Consider the following 12019-nt stretch of genomic DNA (forward strand, 5'->3'; position numbering starts at 1 on the left):
AAAAGGGCTGAAAATGTTGAACCCTTCAGATATACAGATACCTGTGAACTCAGTGAACACATGCCACAGAGCTACAGATTGTATACTACTGGTGTCAGTAAGATGACAGGTACAGACAAAGGGATACCCTAGTTATGCCATACTTTATTTAAAGGGACATCTACGGGGTTATGGCATACTGTAGTTGTAGGGACAGATGTTAGAATACATATAAAGCAGGTGAAGTTGCAACACAATCTCTTCACACACTAAGCACTTCAGCTGGACCTTAAATGCACTACTGACATTTATTCACAAAGCCATTATAACCTCCCAGCTTCATAAGTAAGTACCAGTATTGCATCCCCACACCATCTGCACATGCTGATCATGCTCCCTAGAAACTTCTGCCTAGGACTGCTGCTCCTTTGCCCTTTCTAATTACAGTTGTGCACCATCTTGCAGGTACATGATTCAATTGGATTAGGTTACTTCATGGGGCCAATTTGTCAGACTGGGAGAACTCATTATGGGGAGAGATTGTAGATGATATGCAACCTTACCTCAAGCAAATACATCTACTGTGGAGTCAGTCTTTAAGGGCTTGGAATAAATCCACAACTGCATGCACTGTTATCACTCAAGCTCAGCACCTCCAATACAGTGGCTACAGCTGTTATAGCCAAATTCAAACTGTGTTTTTGGGACACTTTGCCTCTGCTACCTGTTCATAATCCAGCTCATTCTCCATCACCAGGGCAAAGGTAGACCAGATGAAGTCATCATTAAGGCATCCCATTGGGGTGGTTTCGGCTTTCTTATCATATTACCCATCCAACACCCGCCTGTAGATAGGCTCTGCAGCAGGTGTCGCACGCATCCTCTCCTGCCTGTCATGCACCAGAGCAGCTAATCAAAGTCAGGTCACCTGGGCCAAAGTTAGGGCTCTACCACTCTATGCCACAGGCGTAGGCTCAGGAATTCAAATTGTCTTGTTCTAACTCAGACCATTATTTATGATCGTGATAAAATGGACTTTGCTGAAAAGGTGAGAAATCCTGGTGCGATCATCAGTGACAAATTGACATGGATGGAACAGGTGTTTTCTATTGTTAGATCATTCTATCAAACTGCAGTTCCTGTCGTACAAGTTTTCAAACTGGGGCCACAGTGTAGAGATAATACTGCAATATGGTGAAGGCCAAAGTGGGATATTTTGCCACATTGGCGGGGACAGTTCCCTCAAGAGATACTGCACCTCCTTGGGGGATGCAAGCCTATCACAGTGGCTGGAGGTAAACCTGCAACAAGACATAGTCTGACAGTTACTTGCTTAGTCCATCCTTTCTGTCAGTGTGTGACAGGCTCTCACACCACAGAATTTATGCATGGAGATCTTGACTTGCATGTGTAGGGCTCTCATGAAAGAGGGGAGAGCACCACATGTGGGGAACTGCTTGGGATGGGAATATAAAAAGTATGCCAGTGTGTTATACATAAAGTGAACATTTCTTATATCATTACCCATAGTTGTCACAAATTAAATTAAAAACATAGCTGCTGGTTTCTTGTATGTAATCCAGGAAAACCATGCTAATCCCTGTGAGTTATGATAGAGAAAAATGCTAGCATGTGAACATCTTCATAATCAGTAGTGAGAGGCTATAGTCGAACCACTTCACAGAGGGAAGGATCAATATAGATACAAACAGTTTAAGATCCATAAGACTGATCAGTATTTTAAAGTCACGGAGCCTACCAGAATGATTATAGGGGTCCTACTTGCTCTAGATTTTGGACAATATGAGTTTAAGAGGAGCTCTTATCTTTTGAATCTTGTGGCATTTTCTGAAGATGTAGTAAAAACACTTGATGAGGGGTTGATGGAGCATGTTGCTTGTCTTGATCTTGCTAAGACATTTGCCACTGTTGTGTATAAGGGAATCATTTATAAAGACCATGTGTAGTTCAGTAGGTAAGACATGGGTTAAGCTACAAGAGACAATTTATGAGTTGTATGTTGAATTTATGAGGATTATGAGTGTCCCACAGGGCTGTGAGAGCTGTGCACTAGGGCTGATTCTTTTTGGACTATACTTTCTTAAATGCTGATATGGGAAATGTAACCAAAAAAAAGAGAAAGGTGGTTTATTGATATGGGAAATGGCCAATAGGTAAAGTATTCTAATAAATGAAAATAGGTAATATAAGCAATTCAATAAAGGATATCAACATTTTTCAAGAGAATCTACAGAAATACATATTTAGCTGCTGTAGTAGTAATGATTCATCCAAAATGCACATAAATGTAACATTGATAGTTTTGTTAAAAAGGATACACACTATGACTACAAAATAAATACTCATTAATGATCTAGGGACAATGGTGGACAATTTAAACTTTGACCAGTTGGTCTCTATCAAACTAGGAGGAGCATATTCTGTAGCCCACTTAATTTTGAAAGGTAGTTACTCCATAGAGATCATTGTATCACTACATGTCTTACAGATCAGAACAGTTATTGAACATAATGTTGTGCTATGTAATCTTTGAACAACTCAACAGAAACAGCATGAATAAGTAAAATTATTCTTTTCTAGAAGTAGAGGGTTGAAAAGCATGTGCTTTTCAGAATGGAAATATCACTTTATTCTGTTTTTAAAGGTTTCTTAGAGCTGTCTTTTTGGCTAGTCAATAAACAGTGTTTGGTCTGGGAGGTTTTTCTCCACTGGAGAAAATAATAAAAGAATGGGACACCTAATACTAAAAATAGGCATTACTAATGGGAAGCAAAAATACATTATGCAACACATTCTAAACCCATCTAGTAACTTTACCTTGCATCCAGAACAAGTAACTAATTTTCTTCAAAAATAATCTTGATACACACAAGCAGAGTAAAAAATATGAACATGGCTATATCAGTCAAGCTTCTGGAAGACCGGCAAGTTGGAAGGTTTGGTTACTTGAACCTATAAAGCTAAGGTTTGCTTAGTTTTACACACACAAATGCATAATGCATGATCTAATCGCAACTATGATCACTTAAGCTATTGTAAAACATGATCAAAACATACACCCTGTTGCACTTTACCACGCATGCCACAAAAGTTGTATATTCAATTGAATTCACTCAAATACAAATACATTCTATACTATAAACAAGAATCACACACACATACAACACTTTGTAACCTAAAACACCAACACCCCATACCACAGACAGTAGCAAATGCATTAACAGTAACAATGTTTTTTGTAGGGGGAGGGGCAAGCCAACAGGTACTCCCATGCCCCCACAACTCTGCATACACTGAATCTGAAATTGCACAACAGTGAGGAAAGGTCATATTCTCAACTAAAACTTTATAGGAGTCTAGCACACCAGAGTAAAAGCCCCTTTTAATTGACTGTGCTGCGTTTTCGACATCTTGTGCCTTTGACTATGACACAGCTGAAAACATTCAATGAGCTGTTCAGCTATTTGACTGAATATCACTTAAATATTTCTGTCTACCTGTCTATTTTGTGCATTCATTCTTTGATTAACTGCATAATTAAATTCAGGACCATCGGTGAGCCAAAGCCTGTCTTCAACTCAGTGTGCACACAGCAGAAGAAGTAATCCTGAATGGAAAATCAGCTCCTCGCAGAATGCACACAATCATGCTCACATGGTATGCAGGCCTAAGGACAATTGGAAAAAACAGCAGCTGTATAAGAACACTTACCATAACAGTAAATGTCTGATCAAGCCATAGCTATATGGGTTATATCCTGCATAGGACAAAATAGCCAACCAGCTTCCAAAGCTTAAGGGCAACTTCCATACACCCAGACCACTGGAAGCTTGAGAAGAGCTCTATGAAATAAACAATCTGGGCTCAAACCCTTCAGAGCTTTCATGCCAAATGAAAGAGGGAGGCTAGAGCCCTGAAAGAGGGCGAAGCTTGGTAAATAAAAATCAAAGTTTGCACCCTGCCAATAAATATCACACACACATAACTGGCTATGGAGGGAGGGAGTGGCTACTGCAGCAGTGGACATTCAAACATCTATCACTGTGTTAAGTTTACATACTGAACTCTACTATGTTTATAATTTGATCACTGCTACAGTAGCCTTAGTTATATGGGTATAATATGATAGCTTATAAAGACTGGGAAGAGGAGCGATGAGGATTCAGGAATCCCTGGAGTATGGTCTTAGCAAAGCCTGATCTTGACCTGGTAAATGAGTCCAATCTGCAGTGCTTTATAAAAGTATGTACAGAAGACCAAGTTCCTCCCTCTAGAATAGTTCCAAAGTCCTCCCCTTTGCTAGAAACCCACTGATGAAGTCAAGACTTTCATTGAATGTGCATTGACTCTGTCTGGAATTGACTTGCTATGGTAGGAATAACAAAAGGAAACAGCATGAGACAACCATTTGGAAGTAGCCCAGTTTGACACAGGTTGTCTTTTTTTCTTAGCTTCATAATAAATTAATAACTGGTCAGAATTAATGAAAGGTTTAGCCTCTTGAGATAGTATCTGAGTTGTCTGTGGACATCCAAAGAATAAACAATCCTGTATTCCTAAATTTAGGTTCTGTGAAGAAGACAGGGAGATGGACAGCATGGCTCAAAGTAAATTCTGATACCACTCTTGGGCAATGAAGGATTAGTTCTCAAAGAAACCCTATCTTTGTGGAAAATGAGATAAGACTGATCCACCATGAGAGCTTGCAACTTAGATGTTCTTGCAGAAGTCAGAGCAATCAGCAAAAGTGTTTTCCTTGTTAAGAATCTCATGTCAGCCTAATGAGCTGGTTCAAATGGAACAATATTTATCTTTTTCAAAAACAAAATTAAGATTCCAAGGAGAAGCCACCTGCTTTCTAGGTGGACATGTATGCAGAATCCATTTCAAAAACATTTGGCATAGGAATGCATTAGAAGAGGATCCATCAGCAGAAATGGTTGACAAATGAACCCTGAAATATGAGTAAGAAAGGCCAAAAGGATAATAACACATATTTTAGAACCAGAGACATACTAGCCTTAGGTCTTTTTGGCACCAAGCATATAATCATAAACATAAAATCTTTTCCCTTTACTAATGTGATATTTCCTAATAGAAAGGTTTCTTTGCTTCCTTTAATACCTGCTGCACATTCTCAGAAATGAGTGTCTAAAAGGTGTTAAAACTCTATCATCCAAATAGCTGAAGTTGTTTCAAGGTGGGATGTATCAAACAACCTCTGTCTTGTGTGAGTAGGGCCAGTCTGTAGGAAGCTTTTGGTAATTGCCATTGACCATTACCAAAAGAAAGGCGGAACCACTGTTGCTTGAGTCAGAAGGGAGTCACCACAATGATCTTTGCAAAGTCATTGTGAATTTTCAGCATGATCCTGGATATCGGTGGAAAGTTTGGAAAGGCTTACAGGAACATTCTTGTCAAAGGAAATGAGAATGCATCTGTTTTCTAACCCTAATTGCAAGGAATCCTGGAGCAGAAGTTTACCTGTTTTTTGTGGTGAATGAAGACAAAATGATCTACCTGAAGTGTTCCTCAGAGATGGATTCAATCTTCAAAGACAACCCTGACTCAACTTTCCTTCACCAGGGTCTCTCCTGGTCAGGGTTGCCAGATTTCCGACTGGCCAGGTAGGGACTAAAAAAAAAAAAAAAAGAAAAAAAAAGCTCTTCCACGTCTTTAATGCGGAACATCAGAGTTCCGCCTTAAACAGAAGTAGCTCTGTGTTTATTTTTTATTTGATTGGCCCGGGCCAATCAAAAATAAACACAGACCTACTTCTGTTTAATGAGAAGCATCACATTTCCGCATTACACAGAAGTAGCTCTGTTTTGATTGGCCCGTATACCGGTATACTGGCCAATCAAAAATCACTAACCACGGAGCTACTTCTGTTTAATGTGGAACTGCGATGTTCCGCATTAAACAGAAGTAGCTCTGTTTTGTGATGTTTTGATTGGCCCGTATACCGGTATACGGGCCAATCAAAAATGGCTAAACACGGAGCTACTTCTGTTTAATGCGGAACTGCAATGTTCCACATTAAACAGAAGTAGCTCTGTTTTGCAATGTTTTGATTGGCCCGTATGCCGGTATACGGGCCAATCATAACATCGCAAAACAGAGCTACTTCTGTTTAATGTGGAACTGCGATGTTCCGCATTAAACAGAAGTAACTCTGTTTTGCGATGTTTTGATTGGCCCGTATACAGGCATATGGGCCAATCAAAAATCGCTAAACACTGAGCTTTGTTTAATGTGGAGCATCTGCATTAAACACAAGAAGCTCTGTGTTTAGCGATTTTTGATTGGCCCGTATGCCGGTGTACGAGCCAATCAAAAAAAAAAAAAAAACAAAGCGGAGGCTGCCCGGGATTTAAACCGGCAGGGCGGGACTCGGGATCAGGCTGCCGCCCAAATAGGGACGTCTGGCAACCCTGGTCCTGGTCCTACTAGGCATGCCTGCCATAATGTTTTTACTGTGACAGAATGTAAGACACTCAGACTGAGATTATTCTGAATTGCTATATCCCAGGATACCATGGCTAATCTGCACAGCGGGTAACCCCCACCCCCCATTTGTTTTTGCATCACATAACTGTGGTGTTGCCTGTAATCACTTGTAGTGTCTCTGGTGACCACAGATGATTGAGAGAGTTGAGTACATTTATGACTGCCAACATCTCTTTTATGTTAGTGTATTTTGGTCTGTCTTTTTTAGTCCAAAGACCCTGCATTTTTATCCCCCTAGATAAAGCTCCCCAAGCAAAGCTTGAGGCATTCCTACTTACAGACCATGATGGAGCTGGAAGGGAAAATGGGAGACCTGGATTAAAAAATTATCTTTCCACCAAAGCATTTATTTTTTTACGAACTCCCAAAACTGTCATTTGAAATGTTAAGGGTTGTTGTTGTTGGGACCAAACAGATTTTAGGTAACATTTGGGGGTGGGTCCCGGCTGGCTTGTTCCTTTACACTACCAGTGTGTTAAACTCTAAAGCAGAACAGATATAAAAGTACCTCTGAGATGCAATATTGCTGCAATGGCAATAGTTATGAGCTCAGGAATTCAAACTTATGATTAATATACTGGCATGGCAACCAACCAATGCCATTTGATGATGAGAGATTCCAATGCAGATGAAAAACTAAGATGACATGCCATTGTGGTTAAATTTTATTAAGTAATATACAGAAACACACACAAAAAAAAGCTAGCAAGCAGTGGGCCACAAACTAAGATGCAGCCTGGAAATCGCGTGCTGTGCAGTCCTGATTTATATTATGTAGTTATTGTTTACTCATTAGTTAGGTAGTCCTCACATAACTTCTTTGAACATAATACATTTTACTTTACTATGCCACTGTACATTTCTTCTTATATGTCTCCCTCCTCTGCAAATATGTTCTAACCTCCCCTTAACTTTAACATGTACAAATTTTCAGTATATCTGAAATTGTGTATGCAAACTTGTGCAAGCAATGTTTATAAGTTATCTTTTTCATTGCTGTGAGTGGACCAGCTTGTGCGCATAAAGGTAGTCATTTTGTCAACCCTTTTAATGGGTTTAGAAATTAATCAGTACACAACTAAATAACTAAATAAATAAATAAAAACAACAGTTCAACTTAGACTACCTTCCAGAGTGTATGCTTACATTTTTCAGACATACTGTAGTCTTGTATGAAGCTTTGAATGGAAGTAAAATGAGGTATTTGATTTTTTAAGCATATCACAATTTTATTTTGAAAACTGTGGAGAACTGTGAGTTTAAGGTACCTGTGTGACCAAAAAGATAAGATAACAAACCTCAAAAAGTATGACAAAACCAAGTCTTATAGCCAGCAGGTTCCAGTATACAAGAGTACGATTTCCATCTTGATCTCTTTGTGCTCTGTATCTAAAAATAGCAAAAACAAAATAAATTAATGTATGACTTGGCGACCCATCACAGGAGATCCAACAAGGAACAAAGATCTACTTTGTGTATTGATTTGACATTTTAACCTGCATCTGTATTGGAAGTTTTACTAATAATTCTGGCAGTTTTGCTCTTACAGGCAAACATCAGCCTGCTCTCAATAATAGTGATGTGAAAGGAATTCCAAGATAGCTACACTCTGAGCAACAACTTAATTTCAGCTCTCCCAGTGTGAAAACAGAAACTCAAAAAAGAGATCAAGTGAATTTGTCTGTCTGGGTAAATTACAGTTGCTGTCTGGGAAGAATCCTGCAGCTCTTCAGCAAATAGCAGTTCAAGCTTCAGTTTTGGTGCTATACATGACTTCCAGTAATCTAGAGGAAAAAAGCCAAATGTGCTCCTAGCTGATTAAAATAAATGAAACATTGAAGGAGTATATCTACTCAAATAAAAAATGGCTGGAAAAATGGATGAATGTTTAAATATTCAGATGAGCTGATAAAAACTGTAAAACTCAGAGGGTGAAACGAAAAGGCTGGCTGAGTATCAGACAGCTCAAGAAGAGATGTTTCAAGAAATGGTAGAATTAGAGGGTAGAGCATGCAGGGAAAATTGAGATTTACTGCTGTACCACAGAAACTGGAAGGAAATTCTTACGTCACAAGATGGATCGCAAACTGGCTCTGAGACAGATCCCATAAAGTAAGAGTAGCGAGATCTATGTCCGAATCCAGACCAGTAATGAGTGGTGTGCCTCAGGGCTCTGTCCTGGGGCCCCTCCTGTTTGGCATATACTTCTCAGAAGTACAGGCAAGCACGGAAGGGCTGTGGCTGAATAAGTTTGCAGACGACTGCAAACTTGGTGCTATAATAGAGTCTCCGGCCGACATGGAGATCCTCCAGAAGGGCCTAAATGAGACTGATGCATGGTGTCAAAGCCATGGTCTCAAGCTAAATGCAAAAAAATGCATAGTAATCCCCTTTGGAAAAAACAGAGTAACCGCAAACTACAACATAGGAGGTAATCCCCTGAAATCTGAAGAAGAAATAAGGGATCTAGGGACCCAAGTAGATAGTCAGCTTTCCTTTGATAACCATGTTGCCAAAGTGGTTAGAAAATCCTTCTATGTGACCCATCTGATCATGAAAGGGTTTGCATTAAGATCTAAGGATGTAATGATGCCCCTCTACTCTTCCCTCATCAGACCCATTATTGGGTACAATGCACCAATTGGAATGTACCTGGCTAGACATCTCCAGCAGCTGGAGAGACCACAAAGGTACCTAACCAAGAGGATTACTGGCCTCAAACAGTTGCCTATGCAGCATGATTGAAAAAGCTAAGACTGTTCTCTATTGCATACCGCTTTCTCAGAGGCGATCTCTGTCTAATGTACAGAGCCATGTCCAACCCAGAATTGTTGAACATGCTCCATCTTAGCAAAACCAAATCTACTCGAGCTACATGCTCTAGGGATATAAACCTCAACACAACAATGAATAGAACATGCTAGAGGGATAGATTCCCTTTGCAGAGACTTCCCTTACTATGGAACAGGGTCCTGATCTACATAAGACAGAGCCCCTCACTATCACTCTTCAAGAGGAACCTTGATGAGTGGATGGATAACAAAGTTCACTCCGGGGATCACACCAACAGCACTACTAGATAGGGGCCAAGGTACCAGCTGCTAGTACAAGGGTCTAGGGAACTACTAAAGGGGCGGTGAATACCGCACAACGTGGCTGGGCTAATATATGCCTTTGGGCAGATAGCCCAGTACCAACCTATGAACCTAATAAACTATTAATTTTATGAAAGTAGAAATAAAGCAACTGGACTGGTATTCCACAGCAGGAGTTAATTGAAATTGCACACTGTGTGCATGCTTCAAACTTGACTATGATAAAGCAGCCAATTCTTCTAATAGTAAAACTGCAATCCTACCAGCAGAAAGAGTTGATTCTGACAAAACTGTGGCAAAAGAACAAAGTACTAGAAGATGGAGTCAGTAAACTGTTTGTGGAAAATGGTTACTCCACTGTACACTAGGCAGCAGAGGAGTAAATTTACTCCATCAATCAGGGAATGTCGAGAAGCAGGTGTGAGATTCAAGGTATCCAGCTATCTTCAGATTATTTTTTCCTGGAGGGTCAAAGTAATTTTTTGATATAGGACATGCTAAGGAGGAAGTACAAGAGTCTGTCCAACAAAAGTGAGCTGTCAAACAGAAGGAGATAACAAAGCTCATAGATAGACTATGTGAGTTAAATCTTATCTAATGTTCCAAAGGAAAATGCTTGAGAGGCAGAAAAAAGCACAGGAGTTTACTTGAAAAACCAGGAGCATGTTGGAAATGAACCAGAGACTAGAGTTGGGAGATGGAGATCAACAGGAAGAAAATGTGGGATTACAAGGCTTCAGTCACATTTGTGACATTATGGAATAATAAAACCTGGAAATATTGAACTTTTTTTTACTCTGCTAACCTTATGGGGGACTCCAAAGCATATACCGCACTTCATGTCATTAATGTTTGGAAGAACATTAAGGAGAGGAGAAGGCAAAGGAAGGTGGTAATTAAGTAAAACAGTTTTTTGTTAACACAATTTTTGTAAAACATGACATATACTACAGGCTATAAAATAAAGCATGTTTGGTTATTTTTGTGTGTAATAGGGATACCATTGTAAACAGGTGCCCTTTTTCCTCCTCCTTTCTTCTTATTCAGTTTGAAAAAATGTAGGCACTGCAATGTAAAAAGAGAAGAAATCCTGGACAAAAGAGCATGATATAAATAAAATTGATATGCTTTTTCTTACTTTTGCACAGGTGAATGACTGGATTAATGTCCTAGGCTTGCTCTTATAATGAGCTTTAATGGGAAGTAAGAAAATAAAAGAACATTGAATGTAATGAAAATAAAATAAATGTTCACAGTGCAACATGAGAGGCTTGTAGCTGAACACAGCTGTGCATCTGGTTCTCTTGTTTTTGTGGAGACAAGCTAATGTGGGCAATAAAAACAGAATACTTCTTTCAGTGGCTAGAAGTTAATGTTTTTTGAACTCATTCAAGTTGTTTTCTACATCTGAGAGAAGAATAAGATAAGATAAAAATCAGCACTTAGTGTAAGTAGAAGCACAGGCTGTACCATAGATCTTAGCATGGATAACCTTCATTATAGGCCAATTCAAGCCTGTGAGTGTAGCTGTCAATCTGGAACAGTTGCTCCTATTAAGAGAGTTAAACTTTATTACCTGAAGAGGTACACAGTTTTGTGTATTTGTATTGAGCTAATTGGTTATGGGGGTATTCTTGAGGATGTTTTTTTTTGTTTGAGGGTTGTAATAAAACAAGTCTTGTAAGATGTGGCATAGGTTCAAATGGATATGACAAGAAACAACTTTATAAAATATCAACCTGCTAAGCATTAGTATGTATATGTAAGAATAAAATTGAAACTAGATATTTAAAATAACTTATAATGGCAACACTTTCCATATTATCTTTAAATGTGACTGATATTGCAAGTATATACAAAAATAAAGCATAGTGAACTATATTTAAAAATGCAGAGTGCAAATAGTTATGGTGCAGGAGACATTTGGAAAGAGATGAGCATGTGAATGAGGTAAAGAAAGAATTTCAGGATGGTTATTAAGTGGAATATCTGGAACAAGAGAAAGGGGGATACTTATTAATTGCTGTATGAGCTCCAATAGTAACAGAAGAGGAAAAAAGATAACAGTACATTTGTGGTAGTAAGGGGCTACTGGCAAGATAAGAGGATCATGCTGTGCTGGCATGTATTTATAATATTACACCTAAAACTGCTACAGTGGAGCTTAAAAAATTCTGGGAGAAATCAGCTTTCAGCAAGGAATATTACTTTTAGTTATGGACTGGAATCTGATTTGCAACAGTGAGAATGTATCTAGGGGGCCTAGAAGGAAACATTAACAAAAAGGGGGTATATTTTGAAGAAATTTAGGAAAATATTTGCTACAGAAGATGTGAATTCAATAGTAGGAGCTTGTAGAGAATTTACATATTCCCCAAGGTACAAAAACTAGCTAAGCTTGACAGAAATTATAT

General features: G+C 39.0%; 1 protein-coding gene across 1 annotated transcript in view; it reads right to left on the minus strand.

The window, feature by feature from the left end:
* Nucleotides 1–12019, minus strand: part of ANO7 (anoctamin 7) — a 1683969-nt gene that overhangs the window by 108751 nt on the left and 1563199 nt on the right. The window contains exon 22 of the mRNA XM_044070329.1: nt 7809–7899. Coding sequence (XP_043926264.1) covers nt 7809–7899 — 91 coding nt within the window. The remainder of the gene's footprint in view (nt 1–7808; nt 7900–12019) is intronic.

Source organism: Protopterus annectens, chromosome 4.part1 (assembly GCF_019279795.1).
Source record: "Protopterus annectens isolate FY-2018-M chromosome 4.part1, PAN1.0, whole genome shotgun sequence".
Classification (NCBI taxonomy): domain Eukaryota; kingdom Metazoa; phylum Chordata; order Ceratodontiformes; family Protopteridae; genus Protopterus; species Protopterus annectens.